The sequence below is a fragment of the Saccostrea echinata genome, unplaced genomic scaffold (assembly GCF_033153115.1).
Source record: "Saccostrea echinata isolate AGI-Se365-2 ecotype Australia unplaced genomic scaffold, CSIRO_AGI_Sech_v1 ptg000022l, whole genome shotgun sequence".
Taxonomy (NCBI): domain Eukaryota; kingdom Metazoa; phylum Mollusca; class Bivalvia; order Ostreida; family Ostreidae; genus Saccostrea; species Saccostrea echinata.
Genome location: NW_026889771.1, coordinates 1321353 through 1343495, shown reverse-complemented (window position 1 = coordinate 1343495; position 22143 = coordinate 1321353). Strand labels below are relative to the sequence as shown.

Below are 22143 nucleotides of genomic sequence, written 5' to 3'. Positions count from 1 at the left end.
TAACCTTGGCCATTTCTTTTGAACAGTTGGTTTTAGGGCTTTCATACTTCACATATGCAATCCTTGTGACAAGACCTTTCTTTAGATACCAACAATTATAGCCCATTGACCTTGACATTGGAGTTTGACCTACTTTTGGAAAACTTTAACCTTGGCCATTTCTTTTGAACGATTGGTGCTAGGGCTTTCATATTGCACATGTGTATTTCTTGTGAGAAGGCCTTGCCTTGGGCACCGTTTATTTTGACCCTGACCTTGATGTTTGACTTACTTTTGAAAAACTTTAACCTTTTCAATATCCTTTCAATGGTTGCTGCTAGGGCTTTCATATTCACAGGTATATTCCTCGGTACAAGACCTTACTTTGGGTACCAACATATTTGTTTTGCCTCTGAGAAAGTTTAACCTTCGCTATAAGTTGTCATACGGGGGCATCAGTGTTTCACAAACACATCTTGTTTTTCTTTACATTTCAATGAAAAGCTTTGATTACCCATTGTTTTGTTTTGATATTTTATTGACACTAATCTATGTCAATGGGATTGGACACAAGTTTAATAAACTTTGGTAGCCCTCTCCCCATTGTGGCTTAATTCACCCTTCCCCCAGGTTTCATATTTGTACAAAATTAAATATACACTACTTGATGCATAAATAAGGCTAACCGTGGCTTTGCTGTTCTAGAGGAAAAGATAAAGTATATTTATACCCATGCAACAAGTTGCGGGGGGTATAATGTTTTTGACCCATCTGTCAGTCCTGTTTTTTTGTCAGCGCAACTCCTAATAAACTGCTGCACAGAATTTGGTCAAACTTTGCAGACATTTAGGACACAATGTGTAGATGTGCATATTACCAGGAAATTCTGATTCCTTTATTTTTTCTGGGAATTTCAGCACCTTTCAACTTAGATTTTTGGCCATATCTTGAATATAGTGATGAACAGTTTGTCAGCACAACTCCTCTTGAACAGCTGCACAGAATTTGGTCAAACTTTGCAGATATTTAGAACACAATGTGTAGATGTGCATATTACCAGGAAATCCGATTCCATTATTTTTCTGGGAATTTCAGCACCTTTCAACTTAGATTTTTGGCCATATCTTGAATATAGTGATGAACAGTTTGTCAGCGCAACTCCTCTTGTACAGCTGCACAGAATTTGGTCAAACTTTGCGGATATTTAGAACACAATGTGTAGATGTGCATATTACCAGGAAATCCGATTCCATTATTTTTCTGGGAATTTCAGCACCTTTCAACTTAGATTTTTGGCCATATCTTGAATATAGTGATGAACAGTTTGTCAGCGCAACTCCTCTTGAACAGCTGCACAGAATTTGGTCAAACTTTGCAGATATTCAGGACACAATGTGTAGATGTGCATATTACTAAGAAATTCCGATTCCATTATTTTTCTGGGAATTTCAGCACCTTTCAACTTAGATTTTTGGCCATATCTTGAATATAGTGATGAACAGTTTGTCAGCGCAACTCCTCTTGAACAGCTGCACAGAATTTGGTCAAACTTTGCAGATATTTAGTACACAGTGTGTAGATGTGCATATTACCAGGAAATTCCGATTCCTTTATTTTTACCCTAAGAGTTTTGCCTATTATTGAAGAAACTTTCCAGCTAGGTAATAAGGAAATCCGCTGGAATCAGCTTTTGTAATGAAATTTTATGTGAAATATTTTATGACATTAAAAGACCCCTATTGATTTTGAGATCAAAATATTAATGATTTAACACACACACAAAATCTTGGATAGTTCTCTACCCCCCCCCCCCCCCCTTCAAAATGGTTCTTTGCCTTAAATAATTTCATAAGTACAGTATATAAACAAATTCATATGACTACATCATAATTTTGTTTCAATCAATTATTTAAATGTGTAAATTGTCATGTGTTGGACATGGACTTACACTCATAAACAAATCGAAATCACTGAGGAATTTAAATAACAGTTTGTCAGCATAACACCCGCACTGAATTTCCTGAAACTTTGTAGGTATTTCAGACATAATGTATAGATTTGTATATTACCAAGTAATTTTAATTCCATTATTTATCTAATAACTTCAGCCCAATTAAATTTGTAACATACAAATTAAGATTTGAATGTCCTTATATGCAAGAAGTTTTGATGTGATGATTTTTTGCAAGTAATGCCCCTTTTTGAATTATACTGTGTATTTAAAGTGCACTGTGCCATTCATTACATGTTGCATTGTCGAGTTTTGGGGGAGCGTGGGGTATGTGAGCTTGCTCACTTTTTCTTTCATCCTAAGTAAAACTGTGATCATACATTATGGCCCCACCCTATCTCCAGGGATCGTGATTTGAATAAACTTGAATCTACACTACCAGAGGATGCTTTCATTTAAATATGGCTAATCATGGCTTTGCTGTTCTTGAGAGGAAGATATTAGGAAAAATCTTCCCATTAGTATATAAATGTAAACTTCTCTCCCCCTTCAGCGATTTCTTGGATTGTTGAATCAGTATATCGAGTGTCCATAAGTTGAGCGCTTGAAAGTTGAGGGGTTGAAAGACTGACCACAGAATGAATAGGGTTGCAAGGAATTAATTTCACACGAATTTCAGACAAAAAACAAGTTGATGTGACTGACCTAGAAAAATTTAAGATGGCAGTGATGTGTACCTTGTGATTTATTAGATAAACGGTTATAATTTTTTTAACAAGAAAAATATGTAACATCAAGTGCCTTTGCATAAAAAGTGTTCTATTGTTTTGTCTCGGTGACAAAATTGCATTCATAACTTTGGAAGAGGCACCCTTGCTCATCATAACCATGCACTTAGTTTGTCTTTTTAATAACACTAGAAGGGATTTGTTTTAAAAAATGGATTTAACACTTCATGAGCAAAAGAGTCTGACCCTAACACAAGAACCCCTAACCCAGGGACCATGAATTTTGCCATTTTTGGAAGAGGCCCTCTTGCTTATCATAACCATGCACTTCATTTATATTCTAATTACCCATGAGCAGAGAAAAGGTTTTCAAAGAATTAATGCACTTTCAGTGCAAGACCAATAGAGCCACATCCTAACAAAGGACCCCTGGGCTATGAATTTCACAGTTTGGGAGAGTCATTTTCCTCATCATATCTATGCACTCGGTTTTTCTGCTAAATATAGATATCCTAGAGAAAAGAATTTCTTTGAAATATTCATTCATTTTCACTATATAATTTATGATCTATAAAGCCCCATCTTCACACCAGAACCCTTGAATCTGGAACCATGAATTTCAAAATTTTGGTAGAGGGTTCAATGCTTACTCTGGTCATGGCAACAGTCTGCGGACTGTCAGAGTCCAGGAGTAAACGAGAAGATTTTAAAAGACTACATTAACATGATTAACTTTGATGGTTTTTAGCCCTCTCCCTCATGCTGTAGAGGGGCACAGACCATGAAATTCACAATTTTGGCTCCCATTCACCTACAGATACTATATGTACCAGAGTTGCATCCCTTGCTTTTCATACTTTGAAGCCTTTATAATTTTGTCAATTTGACTTTCTTTACACAATCTATGTACCATCAATCACCAGCAATATATCAATACTGGGACATCCTCAGGTTTCAGCAGCTGTGTGTTTCCATACCTATATAATTCCAGGGTTGACAGAGTGAATTTTTTGAAAGATTACATAGAATTTACATGCAGTTTTAAATTTCAAAGACCTATTCAGGGATTGAACATGTGCAATAAAATTTCTTTCCAAGAACACAGTATCTCCCCAGTTGTAGTGTTCACAATATCAATACATACACACGTATATCCTTGCCTCAGAATGGAAGCTATATTCTTGTCACCTAGCCTGATACTAGTCTGTATATATCACTATCTGGATCTAGTTGTAACATTGCACCTTCCAAGTGTCTAAATTATTAAGATAACCTAGTACACAAATGTATATATCACTTAAATGCTTCATCTTATCACCAAACAACTGTTTCATCTCATCACCAAACAACTGCAACACATGCAAACTAAATTCAAGTCTTTCCACTGTCCATCATTCTGAATTGTGATCTTCTTAATTATAAATTAATTACCCTTTTCTAGTCAAAATGAAAAGGATAAGTCAATGGCTATTTCATCACTAGTCTACAGCACTTGCAACAATATACACCAACACACTGAATACAAACTGCAGACAGCCATACCCTCTTCAATAGGGATGGCAATCGTATACAAAATTGCTAATCGGTTAATCGCAAGACATTCCGACTGATTAACTAGTTACTCGTATCAAAATACACATTTTTGGACATATTTATTTTTGCATAGCCCTCTATTCATATGCACCAGAGAACTAAACTAAAAAAGACAAACAGAAGTTAGGAACATTCTGTTTATCTTGAGCAGAAAATTACATGTACATGTATTGTGATTTCTCAATGGACAAGAAAAAAATTAAGAAAACTATGAAAGATGCCCAAAAAATCAGACATTGAAATTTTTCCAGAGCCATGTGTGGATTTAGGGGGTCCAGCCCCCCCCCCCCCCCCCAATTTGCAAAGCTCTTAAATGTATATAGTAATTAGTAAAGCAACTAAAAGTGACCTTGGACACCCCCCCCCCCTTTAGAAAACGCAGATCCCTGTTTAGTTGGTAGGAAAAGTCATACATATGAAGCTTAAGAAGTGAAGCGGTTTACTGATTGATATAATTTGATAGATAACTGCAAAAGATACCCATATTCACATTGCTCAATGACTACTTAATTAATATCATCAAAGCATTATAGAACTGTCAGGGTAACAACTAGACAGAAATTAACACTTATGCAGAGGTTTCTTTTTTTTTAAACTTTCGTTCAAATTTAATTATTGTTTACTATCCAAGAGTCTACTCTGCATTTTTTAAACTTTTGTTCAAATTTACGTATATTTTTGATTAATTTTTTAATAATGATTACAGATTTTCTAACCAATTACAATAGTTAAGATTGAATAACTGGTTAACCAGTTACCAATTGCCATCCCTACTCTTCAAACTTCATTACAACCAAAACAAATTTATAATATTCATTCCAGTTCCTGAATAACATCATTACAAATAGTACATCCAAATTTCTCCTTACAATCACCAAACCACATCTCTTAACCCCACTTTAGACTCAGCATGATGATACTGCCTTACACATGATAATTGTTGAAGAATTTTGACAATTAAAACTTCATGTGCACATAATGGGGGGAAAAAAATTGTGTAAAATACAATTTTGTTGTCTAATAACTTATTTTATTAACAATGCATTTCCAGGCAATCAGATGTTAACATGAAGAATGAAATGTGTCACCACACAACAATAATACAAAACTTCTTTCAAGTCACTCTTTTACAAATTGAGTCCTCTGACAGTGTATTGTTTGTATTGTTCAACCAGGTAAAAATATATCACTCATTGAAATTTCACTAAAATTCTCATATATTATTTTGATGCATTTCCTACACGCCACTGGATGTACAAGGCTTGGAATTTATCAAATCCGGCTAGTACACCAGCACCAGCCACACCTCTGAGAATGTTGGCTCCAGCTCCTTTCATCAAGCTCATAAATCCTTCGTTTTTGATGATGATCATTGCGCAATCCAATGATCCCTTGTATTTAACGGCCTCTCCAGATGTCATCATCATACGCCTCCTGATTGTGTCAATGGGATAGGAAACCAGACCAGCGCTAATTGTGACAACGTATCCAAGAGCGAAGGATAGAATGACACTAGCATTTTCTCCAAGGAGAATTGGTCGTAAAGTGTCATAAAAGCCGAAATAGCATCCTCTGTAAACAATGATTCCAACGCAAGAGATCACAAAACCTCTGTACAGTCCAACGAGTCCATCAGAGGCGATGGTCTTTCTGTAGACATCAATCATTCCATTGAACTGACGCTCTCCACCACCTTTTCCAGCTGCCTTGGCATCATTAGCAAGACGAGTTCGGCAGTAGTCAAGAGAGTAGACAAAGCAGAGAGAGAGTGCTCCAGCAAGACCTCCGGATCCAATGTTTTTGGCAAATCCTACTGCATAGCTATCTTTTTTTGAGGCTTTGAAGAGCTGCTTAATCTTGTCTTTGAATGCGAAGTTCAAAGCCTGAGTTGGGAAGTATCGGATGCAGTTGGCCAGGTTACCCCTCCAGAATGGGAGAATACCTTCGGTTTTGTAGGTACGCAATGTGCAGTCAATGACACCCTTGTATGGCTCACTCAATCGACCAGTTTTAAGCATTTCATCTTGATTCTGGACCAGCAACTTAATTCTTTCGATTGGGGCAGCAGCAGTCTTTGAGATGACGGCAGCTGCTCCACTGAGGGCAAAATTTTCCGCAAAACTAAGTTTCTTTGATGACATCTGTAAAAAAAGAAAAAAGTTTTGATTGAACAAAATTAAAAAAATTAACTAAAGAATTGATAATTTTATGACACAGACTTTTTCATCAAATCACCCAGATATGGGTGACCTTTCCATTATTAATATTATAGCCCCAGATAATGTTTGAACACAATTCAAAACAAGCATTATCCCAAAATTTGCAATATTGTAAAGAAAATTTTATCAATGACCATTAAATAAAATCAAGTTCTTCACATTCATTTGAATTTTAAAAAAACAAAAACAAATAAATTACCAGTAATATGACTATGATATCCAATTTTTACTCTCTAGGGGGAAAGCACAATTCAATGTTCAGCTTTGAAAATGAAACATTCCTTTCCTTTCAGAGAAAATTTTAAGGTAAAAGATGGGAATCATTTACACGTCTGTCGTATTATTTTGTTGCAAAAAAAGTAGTAGAGTTTATCTTTTAGTTTAACTTTTTAAAGCAACTTACAGGTTTGAAGGTCACAAGTTCATAATGAACTTGAAATGTTTAATGAAGATTTTACACGATCTATGTCAATTAATTAAAATATGCAGTTGACACTTTCCAAAAGCAGTGGAAAAACCAACACTTCTGTACGAATTAGATTGAAAACAAAACTTTACAGATCACAGGAAAGTTCATTCAAACGCAGTTCACTCATAGAGAAACTGGTTTGCTACAAACGTGTAAATTTAAATAAATTTCAGATGCTAATATGGAATAACTGATGTTAAAGTAGCAAATAAAGATCAAATTCACATAAATGAACATTTTTCAATTGAAAGGCGTACCTTTGATTTAGTTAAAGCGGACTACTTTGGAGGAACAGAACGACCCAGCCGGCTCCTTGAGCTTTGATGGTGTACGAAAAGAAAGGGCATGGGAAACCACGTGACGTCAATTTGATTGCCCGGATATTTCTGTTATGCGCATGTTCAATCAACATTGGGGTGCTTAAAGGGATTTAAAAGGTCACCCCCCTTTTTTTCTGTGATACCGATTATATATGCGGACTCTCTGATTTAACATCAAATTATTTTAAATTTTCATTTTCTTTTTATAGTTTGCCAATTTAAGCAAATAACACCATGAACACATATAAGGCCTAACGTTAGGCCTAGTGAATACTGCAGCGGGTAACAAATTTCAAAAAATTCTAATCTGCATCCCGGATAGAACTCTAATGGACAAGCTCTTTTTACATAACTTAGAAAATAATTAATGTTATTATGAACAGAAGTAAAGACCTACCTCTTTCGTTTCTAGAAAATCTGGAAGTTTCTCATTCGAATAACAAGCTTATTTCAGACTTAGGAACGAACGTCACAGACAGTAATGCTTCGAACGTTCGCACGTGATATAATTATTATAAATGGATTAAAATGACTTGATGATACAGATTAAAGAAGAGAACATGACTTTATTTTTTAAATTCTCCCACTAGCTGCCCCTTTAGCATGTCGAAGCTTGGTCCAATAAATTATTTTACTTTTACTTTCGTTTTGGTTACCAGGTGTAAGGTGTATGGTGTGTTCACAAACGTTGTTAAAACGAACAAAATGGAATATGGATTACAGAGGCGCATTATTTTTGTTTTCATCATGTACATTTGAATTCAAATTATGAGCTACTGAAGTTTAAAGTTGTAGATTGATTTGTAGCAGACAGCGCCGAAATAATCAGTGGTAATCTAACAAGAGGTACTAATATGAGGAGTAACTCTACATATAGACTATAGTTTTAATCTGATTACAATATTACTTAGTACACAAGAAGACTGCACTAAGATACATAATTCTTTTTATTATATGATTGAATAATTCCTATTACTCTGATTGGCTGAGATTCAACAATGTAGAAAAAATATACGTTATATTCACCTGCACGAGACCTTCCAGATGAATATAAAGATTTATTTTCTCTGCATTGGTCTAAAAAATAGATTGGGAAATCCCAAATTGATACAAATAGTTTTGGAAAACTTATTTCATTTGCTTAGTAACCAACTTCCATTCAGCAGTCTTTGCCATATGTTTTTTTCAGCACATGCCCTTCGGGCAGGTGTATCTAATTATTACATTAGCCCGAACAGATATTTACATGCCCAGACTTTTATTAAGAATTTATTATTATTTGCCTTTTCATGCCAAGGAAATCCATTTCTCCGAGAGCATCTATTGTCACACCATTATTTTCAACCTATATACTTTTTGTGCCGGCCTCCAATGCAAAAAAGATTCTTCGAAATCGCGGAAGAATAACCTGGGCCGTCTTTAAAAAATTATTTGTTTGCCCTCTCCCGACCGACTGGCTATAAAAAACGCCCCTACTCAAAAATTTTTTTAACCTGCAGGAATTTTTTCTTTTTATTCCTGAATTTTCTCATCCAGTCAATATGTATGTTGAAATTTTCTAGGAAAAAGTTTTTTCCACCTACCTAATGACCCAGTTCCTTTACCCCAAGTCGAGAGAGGGCAAACAAATATTATTTTAAAAATGGCCCTGTTTTTGAAATTTTATGCTTCACTTTGGATGAAAAAATCAGACAAACCCTTTTGAGTTATATTTAATGTTATTGATGTTATCTAATTTGATTTTACATTAACACCTATTCTCACATAATCTGTCCATATGCGCTATTTGGATGTCGCAAGCAATTTAAATTACATTATTATTAAAATAATTGGTAAATTTTGTAGTGTTTTCGTTTGTGATACGACTAGTTACCAAACCAACATCGTTAAGTGTTAATACACAGGTTAAAACTTCCCTGGGATCCAAGTATATAGTCTAATAAATGGCTTCTCGATCTGTCGCTTAGGCAAAAGGCAAAGTTTGGACCAATGAATAAAACAAAACAATTACATTTTATGCTAAAAAGCACGACTTTTACATATAACAATGCATGAATATATTGATTTTTCACACTTTTAGATATTTGTCTACAGTGAAATTTTTAAAAAATATAAAATAACTTTGTCGCTAAATTTCTGTAATTTACGTTATCAAAATCTTAGTATTTGTGTAAACAGCATAAAAGGGTATCTAAAAACATAAAATATCTACTAGAATATCCAACAAAGTCCATAAAATGCAATCAGAAACAAAGAAAAGTTATATGACAGAATACTTACAGAAACACATTGGTCTTTTAACCAGAGGTGAGTGGTTCGTTTTAAGGATGTATTTTACGTTATCAACGATACTTAAAGAATACAAGTAAAATTGTCTTTGCATATTAATTTATTTCTTCTTCCTGACCTACCAAACACGTAAAATATTAAAACGAACATTGATCTGTGCGAGTACACATTTTACACCAATTAATCTGATAGAAAGTAATTTACGTTATGTAATTTACGTTATCAGTATAATACATATATGGTACCTATCTTGCAAATAAGACGTCGGGACAATACGGAACCATGCAGGAAACGTTATTGGTTTCTTCTCGAAAGCATCTTAACACCACCGAACTTTCGATGTAGATCTGATGCAGGAAGTACCATCAGATAACGTAAATTACGTGTTACCTTTAACAACTTTCAAATAATTCCTCAAAGATGTATTTTTGGCGTGAATTTCAGTTGATTTTACAAACAAGGTGTACTTCTATTTATTTGTAGCAATATGTTACGCATAAATCTCTCTTCATTGATTACTTGATGAAGCAAAACATTCATAACGTAAATTACAGTAAAAATAACATAAATTAAATATAATTTAATTGCCTTTCTCCGTAATTATATTTCATAGATTTCATTTAACAGAGATTGTAAAGTCAAAAGCAGAAATTAAAAAAGCATATGGGGAATAAAAGAAGAAAAAAATAGGGAGAGGCATAACTAGAGAAAGATAGGAAAAAATACATACCAACAGCAGATCTTACATTGTCATTATATTTAACTGTGAATCTCTCAAAAGGATGAAAAATAATCAGTGTTTGTGGCATTTTGTGGGCAATTGAAAATACTGCATGTCATTAGATGGATGAAAATAAGTTCAAGAAAATATTAATTTTTGGTTTGAATACCAGTAAAATTGTAATTTACGTTATCAATATATTTCTTTAAGAAAAACCAATTTAGAATTTTCACAGTCTCTTCCCAAATTAAATTTTAAAATCCTCTTCTCTTATGATTCATAAACATAAAATCAAGTCGCACAGGAATTCAGCTTAAACATTTCTAGTAAGAAGGAACAGAATTATTTCAGTTGAAAAATAAGATTAAAGAAAATAAAATTTGTTAATTACAAATTAAGAGTAAAACACTGGCAAAAAACAAAATTTTCGAAGTATTTTTTTTAGTACAGACATAGTGCTAAAAAAAATCCAAGTGAAACTGAATATTCATTTTGGCAATAAAACGATTTTTGACGGGTTCATTTCGACGTAAGATAATAACGTAAATTACGAAGGTAAATACACTACCTATATTGCATATTGAATATTTTTGTCATCATGCATGGTTGAGTTCTGATATTTTGAAAAATAATTCTCCCATGTTTTGTTTGCTAAAAAACATCAACTTCTCCCCCAAATAATGACTTTATTTTTTTAATGAAAGTTAGGCTGCATGTGGATGGATTATGTGAGAATAGGTGTAAACATGAATGAAAATGAAGTACTTGATGAATGAATTGATTGTTCAAATCAAAAGCAAAAGTACATTGTTATAAACAATGTAGTGTTTTAAGCCTCTGAATTTACATACCCTTCGGGCTTGTTAGTATGCAGTTTCCTCGTGTCCGCTTCCAACTTTACAAGGTCCCGGGTATCGGATTCCCAAGATTTGTTGAAGAACGATTCAGGTGAACATGACATTAGAGAATACAATGTATATAATTTGGGGTGGGGATGGTTGGGGTGTGCAGGGACCCCCCTCCCCCCCCCCCCCCCCCCCCCCCAAATACTTTTTTTTCTGAACGTATACTTTAAAAAAATCTAAAAAAGATTGAAAGGCTGGTTCCCCACTAATGGACCTTATCTCCCATCCAAAATAGAATTAATTCTTTTCATGGGGGCTAATCAAAGATTTTTTTCAGCAGTCAGTTTTTCCTGATAATGTCCTCCCCTTTTTCAAAATCAATCCTATAAAAGAACTTGACATTATTTCTTCTTCTTTATTTTTCTTAGCAACTAAAATATATGTAGATTTAAAAAATTCAAAATTATTACAACTGGTAATGTTTATTTAACGCTGCTTCTCTTATTGCATTTGGCTAGGACTTCAACAAATGTAAACGAGTAAGATGGCATGAATTGCTAAATGAATTTCTATCATTTTATCATTGAATCATATAATAAAACAATTAATGCTTTTTTCGGTCAGTACGATAATTTAGGCTTTTAGCCACCTTCAAGTACAATATTCACCTTGCCCTTCGGGCTCTGTGAATATTGTACTCCTCAGGTGGCTAAATCATTGTATTGACCTCAAAAACAGCAATAATTGTTTAATATCAGTTTTTGATTTTGGCTAAGGGTGTTGCCATGGTTACTAAAAATAGAAATTTCTGTGAAATTCCTTTATAATGCTACTGTCTTACAGGTTTAGTCAGATTTTAATACGCAAATACTCTACACTGAGATACATACTTCTTTGTATCTGTTTTTGATGAGCAGTGTTGCCATGGTTACTAAAATTAGAAATTTCTGTGAAATATTTTCAAAATGCTACTCCTCATACAGTTTTAGTCTGATTTCAGTATAAATTGGCACATAAGTAGTGCATCGTTTTTTTTATTTGATGAATAATGTTTCCATGGTTACTAAAAATAGAAATTTCAGTGATATCCTTTCAAAATGCTACTCCTCCTACAGTTTTTGTTTGATTTCAGTATAAATTGGCATACTAGTAGACTACACTAAGATAAAATAATTATGTGCATCTGTTTTTGATTTTGATGAATGGTGTTGAAATACTTTCAAAATTCCACTCCTCCTACTGTTTTAATCTGATTTTAATATAAGTTGGCACACAAGTAGACTACATTAAGATACATAATTCTTTTTATTTGGTTTTTGATTTTGCTGAGTGTTGTTAATCCTACAGTTAGGATCTGATTTCAATATATCTTGGACACAAGGAGTTTTCAAACTCGGATAAATAATTCTGTGTATATCAGTTTTGAATAGTGGTTTTGCCATGGTTACTAAAAATAGAAATTACTGTGAAATACTTTCCAAATACTACTCCCAAAGAAATCTTTCAAAATTCATTTTATAATAGGTTAAATATATTGTATTTATTATTATTTTTATTATATTTTAGAGGATCATCAAGTGTGTAGTTATGAGTTCAAAAAGGAAAAGGAAGATTGAAAGCATAAAGAATAATACTGAAGATATATCAGAAGGTTCAGCAAAAACTGGCAAAGTGGAATCCTCAACCTCTTGCTCAAAACCAGTCAAGACAAGGCTGGTAAAAAGTTTCTTTGATCAGGATTGTGAAACTCTTGCCAAAGCATTACTAGGCAAGCTTCTGGTCACTCACTGTAAGGACACTGGGAATAAGCTTAGTGGTGTTATAGTGGAGACTGAGGCATACTTAGGAGGTGAAGACAAGGGAGCCCACTCCTTCAATGGAAAAAAGACAGCCAAAAACGAGGCCATGTTTATGGAGCCTGGGACTTGCTATGTATACAATATATATGGCATGTATTGCTGTATAAACATTTCTAGTGAAGGTACACTTCATTGCCTCTTTCAAGAAGTTGCAAGGAAAATAAATCCAATTTCATAATATAAGTTTTGATTTAATTTCTACTGCTTGCTTTTATTTTCTTTTAGCTCACTTGAGCTGAAAGCTCAGGTGAGCTTTTCTGATCACCTGTTTTCAGGTGTCCATCCATCCATCTCTCTAGCTGTCTTTCTGTCCATCTGTCTGTAAACTTTTCACATTTTCAACTTCTTTTCAAGAACCACTGGACTAAGAGTTGGTACAAAGCATCCCTGGGTGAAGGGAATTCTAAATTATTAAAATGAAGTTCCAAGCCCTCTTCCAAGTGAGAAAATCAAGAAGAATCAAAAATAGGGTGGAGTCATTAAAAAAAATCTTCTCAAGAATCACTAGACCGGAAAATTTGAAACGTATGTGGAAGCTTCCTGAGGTAGTGTAGATGTAAATTCTAAATTGTTCAAATTATGGCCCCTAGGGTAGGGTGGGACCACAATAGGGAATCAAAGTGTTACATTGATATACATGCATATAGGAAAAATCCTTAAAGAATCTTCTTTTCAAGAACTGCTGGACAAGGAAAGCTGAAGCTTATGTGGAAGCTTCCTGAGGTAGTGTAGATTCTAAATTGTACAATTATAACCATGGTCCATGGGGTTAGGGTGGGGACACAATAGGGAATCAAAGTTTTACATTGAAATATATAGGGAAAATCTTTAAAAAAAATTCTTCTCAAGAACCATTGGACCAGGAAAGCTGAATCATATGTAGAAACTTCCTGAGGTAGTGTAGATTCTAAATTGTTCAAATCATGACCCCTTGGAGTTGGGTGGGGCCACAATAGGGATTCTGTTGGGAAAACCTTTAAAACTCTTCAAGAGCAAATCCATTATGAATCATACCAGGGCTAGACAAATAGCATTGCCCGACGCACGGGACAACCAATTTTGTTTGGTGGGCAAGCTATTTGATAAGTGGTGCCTGCCCGCGGATAAGTGCTTTTTCCCATTTACAAAAAATCATATACATGTACTCAATATGTCTTTTGTGTTACCGCTTTTAAAATATCATGAATCACAACAAAGCAATCTGTTTTCGCTGCTGTTGTCCACTATATTGAATACTCGGTCAGAACTTCTCTAGAATTTACCCATGAATGTGTTGTTAATATAAACACAAGTCATAAAACATGTCAAAAAAGTTGAATTGGATTTTAGACTTTTTTTATTGACAAAATATTAAATTCATTCTGTGAATACAGACATGCTACTGTTATTAAAATTGGTGTTGTTGATTGGCAATCACATAGTCATGAAGTCGATAGCTCAATCGGCATGCAGTAGTGTTCACAGATTTGTCTCGTTTGTAGGTTTTTTGAGATCAATCACTGTTCGTTATCTTCACCTTTTTCATTAAATAAATACATATTTATTTAAAGAAAATATATGGAGTATCTTACTGAAGAATTTTGAGCAGGGGCTAACAAATAGATTTTTCAATTACTTGTCCATGGGCTAGTATATGGTCAAAATTAACTTGCCCTACCTGAATTTTTACTTGCCCCACCATAAACTATGAAAAGTAGGAAGACAAAAAATGATTATTGCAAGTGCCCTTTTCCACTTAAATTAAGACTTAATTATGTTTTTTTCTTGAAAGAGTCACTTGCCCTCGGGCAAGTGGTTAATAAAAATTCACTTGCCCGTCTCCAAAATTCACTAGTCCCGGGCGTCAGGCAATGGGATTTGTCAGCCCCTGTTGAGGAGAATAGAATGAAACTTTGACTTTACCAATGCCCTGAAAATATCGAAAGAAATCTGGGAGAATTTAGTGATTTTAGATCTAGGTTGATTCCCGTGTAGTGTCTCAGTTGAGAAATAATTTAATGTTAATGATTTTGTTTAAATTAAGAAACAGGTCGGACAAGCATATTTTTTGGTAGGACAAGTAATTTTATGATGGTAACCTGTCCGAGAGCAAGTAATGCAAAATTCTATTAGTCTACCCCTGCATACAATTATAGAAGCATTGTCTGGTAGTGTAGATCCATTTTGTTCAAATCACAGCCCCAGTGTAAAAATGATCAAAATTACAAAAGAATATGTGTATGTTGGCAAAAAATCTGATGCAGAACAGCAGGGCCAAAGTGACTCAGGTGAGCATTGTGGCCCATGGGCCTCTCGTTTATTTTGATGAGAGTAGCATATGTGTCACATAAATAATGCAATTTCATACAGTTGTACCACTGAAGATAAAGAATCATATGAATTTGTTCAGGTGATTCAGACTCCCCGAGAACGAACATTATAGTAATTCTTTGTGATCCTTTGTAGGTGTATACATTTAATACTTGTATTAAACATTACACTATAAAAATACATACTGATATCATGTGACATCTGACAATTACTGTAAACAAAGTATAAAAATCTCAGTCTGAATCAATTCAATAGAAGTTAATAAACAATGTGATGTTGTATTCAGGTGACGGCGCAGCTGTATTGCTTCGAGCCATTGACCCAGTTGATGGAATAGACCACATGCAGAAAATCAGATCACAAAAGTCCAAAACAATTACGAAAGAAAAAGACCTCTGTAATGGTCCATCTAAACTCTGCCAAGCTCTGAAAATCAGCAAGGATAAATTCAACAAAACGGACCTGACTGCTTCAGATGAAATTTGGCTAGAGGAAGGGGATGTTGTACCCGAGACACAGATAGTAAAAAGTGCCAGAATCAACATAGACTATGCAGAAGAATGGGCCAAAAAACTGTTGCGATTCTACGTCCTTGGGAATAAGAGTGTTAGTAAGAGGGACAAAATGGCAGAGGACAAATTAAAAGGCTGATGAAACTTATTTTCTAGTTACTATATGCATATCACAGGGGTTAATTTACCCAGTGGGTTCACCTCTTGACCTTGGAGTTTGACTATTTTTAAAAGACTTAAATAGCGATGAGCTTCAATATGGGAGCATCAGTATTTAACAAATATCTTGTTTTCTGTATATACACACCCTTTACAACAAGCTTAGATGAAATCGGTGGTTGAAATTGTTTTTATACACTTATTTTATCTTTTTTATGTACATGTATATAAATATTTTTAGCTCACCTGAGCCATAGGCTCAAGTGAGCTTTTCTGATCAAAATTTGTCCATTGTCTGTCGTCGTCATCGTAAACTTTTCACATTTTCATCTTCTTCTCAAGAACCACTGGGCCAAATTCAACCAAACTTGCCACAAAGCATCCTTGGGTAAAGGGGATTCAAGTTTGTCCAAATGAAGGGCCATGCCCTCTTTCAAGGGGAGATAATTAGGAATTGGTGAAAAAATAATGGCATCATTTAAAAATCTTCTTCTCAAGAACCACTGGGCCAGGAATTCAAAGATGAAACTTATGTGGAAACATTCTCAGCTAGTGTAGATTCAAGTTTGTTCAAATCATGACCCCCGGGGGTAGGGTGGGGCCACAATGGGGGATCCAAGTTTTACATAGAAATATATAGGAAAATATCTTTAAAAATCTTCTTCTTAAGAACAGCAAAGCCATGATTGGTCATATTTTTATGGAAGCATCCTCAGGTAGTGTAGATTTAAGTTTGTTCAAATCATGACCCCCGGGGTAGGGTGGGGCCACAATGGGGGATCAAAGTTTTACATAGATATATATAGGAAAATATCTTTAAAAATCTTCTTCTTAAGAACAGTAAAGCCAAGATTGGTCATATTTATATGGAAGCATCCTCAGGTAGTGTAGATTCAAGTTTGTTCAAATCATGACCCCCGGGGGTAGGGTGGGGCCACAATGGGGGATCCAAGTTTTACATAGAAATATATAGGAAAATATCTTTCAAAATCTTCCTCTTAATAACAGCAAAGCCATGATTGGTCATATTTTTATGGAAGCATCCTCAGGTAGTGTAGATTCAAGTTTGTTCAAATCATGACCCCCAGGGGTAGGGTGGGGCCACAATGAGGGATCCAAGTTTTACATAGAAATATATAGGAAAATATCTCTAAAATCTTCTTCTTAAAATCAGTAAAGCCATGATTGGTCATATTTATATGGAAGCATCCTCAGGTAGTGAAGATTCAAATTTGTTCAAATCATGACCCCCGGGGGTAGGATGGGGCCACAATTGGGGATAAAAGTTTTACATAGAAATATATAGGAAAATATCATTAAAAATCTTCTTCTTAAGAGCAGTAAAGCCATGATTGGTCATATTTATATGGAAGCATCCTCAGATAGTGAAGATTCAAGTTTGTTCAAATCATTACCCTGGGGATAGGTTGGGGCCACAATGGGTGATCAAAGTTTACAGAGGAATATATAGGAAAAAGTCTTTTTCTCAAGAACAGAAAAGCTATGATTAGTCAAATTGATATGGAGGCATCTTTGGGTAGTGTAGAATAAAATTTGTTCAAATGAGGGTCCCCAGGGGGATAACGGGTCCCCACAATGGGGGATCAAATTTTTACAAATGAACATATGGGAAAAAAATCTGCTGCTCAAGAACAACAAAGCCATTTGTTATATTGATATGAAAGCATCATCAGGTAGTTTAAACTTCAACACCCCCCTCCCTGTAAACTTTTCAATACTGTACTGATTTTACTTTTTTTCCTAGCCAATGTGCTCGGGTGAGCGATGTGGCCCATGGGCCTCTTGTAATACTTTTAAGTATCAGTACATATGATATAACATAAATTACAGTTTTGTCCGAAGTTTTAGGTACATATGATACCTACAAGACTGAACAGCAATTATTTTCAAAACAATTGCAAATGCAATTAATATTCAATGTTGATTATAGACTATTGAATCCATAGATTACCGGTATTTGAATATTCATGAGTGTTAATCTCTCTCTCGCTTTCTTACAGGCTTGAAAACTATTTCTGATATCCAATATCAAAATGAGTGCAAAGAAAGAAAGAAATTTCATGCCAATAAAATATCAAATTACTCAGAAGTACAGAGAGCTGGGTTCATTTATAGAGTAGTGAACAAGGACTGTTTAACATGAAACATACATTGTAATACATGTAACAGATAAATAACAAGAAGTTCAGAAACTGGAAGAATATGTAACACAAGCAAGGACATAGAAAATGTCAAAAAATTAAATAAAATACAATAGAATTTAACAGCATAAACAATTTATCACATATCATTCTGGGGTCTTATACCACTTATAGAAGTAAATAAACATTGATGCAGCAAGGTCAAACGTTTGTGCACAGATGAGTCCTCTGCAGGGAGTTTTGCAGCAAGGTCTACATCAAGTCACATGCTCCCCGCTTAAGTGTTAGCCTGGTAACACCTCTATTTATAGAATGTGACACAGACAGGGCCACCTGATGAAAAGCATTCAAATATTTGAAACAATTACTCAAAGAACTTTAGAGAAAGCTAGTACATTACCTTTAATGTTTATTTGTTCAGAAAAAATCTTCAGTTACTTTACTTTGTTTAATTTAGTGTTGTATTGTCTCGAAAGCGGCTGTGCATATGTAATATTTAATTTGGCAATGAGGAAGCAGATATCAGGTTGAAAGACAGTGACAGAAGCTGGCTATTGCTCTATGAACAATGAACCCCGCTAAAAATGGTTTATATACGATTGGGTGCTTGATAAATTTGACATGTAATTTAACTTAATAAAATTAATTCAAGACATTGACTACAAATTTCTGAGTTGACACAATCTTAAAACGGCTGAGCTCTATACAATGTGAAATACATGGATATGTTCATCATGGTCGACTCAAGAGGTTGCAACTGGGCAATGCCACTGCATTACATTTAGGACTCTACAGATAGATAAGGTGTGGTTGGATGAAAGTACTAATTAGAGAATTTACACGGCATATTTGTAACCTAGTCTCTTGTAGGAACCTTTGGATAAGGTATCTCTTTACACAGTTTGTCAAAAATAATTACTGTGAAAGTCCTGGTATATAAAGGAAATGTTTATAATAACTAAAGTTAATGAATTACTTTTAATACAAGTTGCTATTTACATGGGTTGATATCATTGCCATTTGTAAAGCATCAAGGAAACTTTTTGTACAGCCAGAGTTAACAAAGAACATAGCACCTATCAATGGAAAGCATATGACATCTTTGCCAACTCCATGAAAAGCAACTATACTTTTACTAAGGGGACTGATACCCCAGAAGGGACACAGAATGCATTTAATTATCCACAGATGCAACATATTTGCAAAACTGGAATCCCTTATAAGTTGGAAATTAGATGTTTCAACAGACAGAAAATCTGATTCCAGTATACTGCTCTCAAACTTCACTGCAAAGGAGCCCTGGAGGGGTATAAATATTGACAGCATGTATAGTAAACACACTTATACCAAAGGCCAGAGAAGAACAAAGATTCGTTTTACAGTTGAACTTTGATATCTCAAACACTGATATCTCAAATACCATGGATATGTCAAACTGATTTGGAAGTCCCAACCACTTATTCTTTAAGTATTTTACCCTCGATATTGCAGTACAGTTAAGGTGCCAAATGGAGACGGCAAATTTTTTACATAGAAAATACATTCTTTACAAGGATGGGGGATTCTTTTTAGGACTTTACTATTATCGGACAAATGCAATGTGGTTGAAAACCTTAAGTTGAGGACGATTAGATTTCTTATTTAGACTTGTCACGTGATGTGGCAGTCATGTGATTTTAGCAAATATACCTGCAGTATTGAGGTCATCTATAAATTCCAATATTGCAAGGGCTTAACCAGGTTCAAAGTCTAAGTTTAATTTATAATTATTTTCAACACTCTTTGTAGTTTGTGAAAAGTGCTGCGAACCCATATAGATTTTACTATCTAATTGCTAAAATTACATTTGTTAGACTGTATGTTGAATATTTTGCTGGTCAAGTACATTAAATATAGAAATAATTTATTAATTTGAAATATTTCATCAGGTTCGCAGCACTTTTCAAATATCTTCATACCTCTTGAATTTATGTGTAAAAGCTTGTCATAATTCATTGAGGGTATGCCCTTGCAATATATCGATTTATTACGACCCTTCAATTACCCTTCTGTGAATCTGCATACAAATATACGGCAGTATCGCTTGTGTATGGAATGCACGGGAAGTATATGAATAAAATCATAAAATAGACATCGCATCCAAGTTAATGGCCTCTTACATATCTGCAAATAATATTTTATTTAATTACAAAATACATTTTTCATTGTGTAAAATATAACTTGATATGCCTCTCACTGCATACAAACTGCGTCAAGTTTTACGATATGACGTCACATTGACAGGTGCATTGCGATCAGTGAATTGTTTATATATTGCTGTGTGGTATTAAACCAATGACAAAAATACATGCAATAGTAAGTATTGATGTAGTTTAAAGCTATCCAACAGCTTAAAATAGCAAATCATTTCATTTTGTGGTAATTTGAAGAACATCTATTTTTCTGTGATGTCAAAGTAAGCATTTCCTGTATAAATTAGGCCCCTCCTCCTTATTGTAACCTTAACTGTGCTGCGATCTGGAATCCTCAGATATGTCAAAGTTTTTTCCTGGTCCCATCAAGTTTGAGAATACGAGGTTTGACTGTACAAGTAATTTGTTATATCTATTAAGTGCATAATAATGATTTAAAACTACAGGGAATTTAAATCACATCACTGTAAGAGTGAATATAAGCATTTTAATTGTAACCAGTTTTTTTGCATTCATCATGATACATAATTTTAGAAAAAAAAATTTTTACATATGTGATCTGGAACATTGTTACCACTAACACAAATTCTGCTATGATATCATGCAATTTTTAACAGTCTAGGTATTGTAAATGTACAGTTTCCTTTTTTAATACAAGTTACTGAGTGAACTGGTATTATGACTTTATTGCACATTATACTAAATAGTACAAACAAATACTTCATATAAGAAGTTGACGTGTATCCAGCACAATACTTACAGTCAAATAATTAACTAGAAATATGTCCATAGGACATGAATGCCCCGCCGAGGGTATATTAGTAATGCAACATTTTAACACAAATTGAGAAAAGTGAGGTCAAGGTCAAAGGAAAGGTCAAGGTGAAAATATATTGATGCAGTTGAATAGCTTACATCAGTATGTATCAGCATATGAAGTTTGACACTAGTTTAAGAAAAGTGAGGTCAAGAAGGTCAAAGGAAAGGTAAAGGTAAAAAATTGTTGATGCAGTTGAAAAGGTTACATCAGTATGTATTAGCAAATAAAGTTTGATAAAAATATTATGAATTGTTTCATTTAAACTGAGCTAAACACTAATTTAAGAAAAGTGAGGTCAAGGTCAAAGGAAAGGTCAAGGTGAAAAATATTGATCCAGTTGAATAGCTCTCATCAGTATGTATCAGCATATGAAGTTTGACACTAATTTAAGAAAAGTAAGTCAAGGTCAAAGGAAAGGTCAAAGTCAAAAAATGTTGATGCAGTTGAATAGCTCTCATCAGTATGTATCAGCATATGAAGTTTGATAACACTATCTTGAACGATATCTTTAAAACTGAGCTAAAAACTTATTTAAGAAAAGTGAGGTCAAGGTCAAAGGAAAGGTCAAGGTCAAAAAATATTGATGCAGTTGAATAGCTCTATTCAGTATGTATCAGCATATGAAGTTTGACACTAATTTAAGAAAAGTGATGTCAAGGTCAAAGGAAAGGTCAAGGTCAAAAAATGTTGATGCAGTTGAATAGCTCTCATCAGTATGTATCAGCATATGAAGTTTGTTAAAAATATCTTGAATGGTATCTTTAAAACTGAGCTACACACTAATTCAAGAAAAGTGAGGTCAAGGTCAAAAGAAAGGTCAAGGTCAAAAAATGTTGATCAATTGAATAGCTTACATCAGTATGTATCAACATATGAAGTTTGATTACACTATCTTGAATGGTATCTTTAAAACTGAGCTAAACACTAATTTAAGAAAAGTGAGGTCAAGGTCAAAAGAAAGGTCAAGATCAAAAAATGTTGATGCAGTTGAATAGCTTACATCAGTATGTATCAA

The 22143-nt window shown here is 34.3% G+C and overlaps 2 protein-coding genes across 2 annotated transcripts; one reads left to right on the top strand and one right to left on the bottom strand.

Moving 5' to 3' along the window:
• Positions 1-5400: 5400 nt before the first annotated feature.
• On the bottom strand, positions 5401-7337 carry LOC133190188 (uncharacterized). Its single transcript, XM_061325676.1, has 2 exons — positions 7197-7337; positions 5401-6392 (listed from the first exon to the last, which is right to left on the bottom strand). Exon 2 carries the CDS (start codon positions 6390-6392, stop codon positions 5472-5474), a length of 921 nt encoding a protein of 306 aa, XP_061181660.1. The 5' UTR covers positions 7197-7337; the 3' UTR covers positions 5401-5471.
• Positions 7338-7980: 643 nt separating this feature from the next.
• On the top strand, positions 7981-16425 carry LOC133190189 (DNA-3-methyladenine glycosylase-like). The gene is made up of 3 exons (XM_061325677.1): positions 7981-8105; positions 12681-13095; positions 15570-16425. The coding sequence occupies exons 2-3, from the start codon at positions 12702-12704 to the stop codon at positions 15932-15934; spliced, it is 759 nt and encodes a 252-aa protein (XP_061181661.1). The 5' UTR covers positions 7981-8105; positions 12681-12701; the 3' UTR covers positions 15935-16425.
• The last annotated feature ends 5718 nt before the right edge of the window (positions 16426-22143 follow it).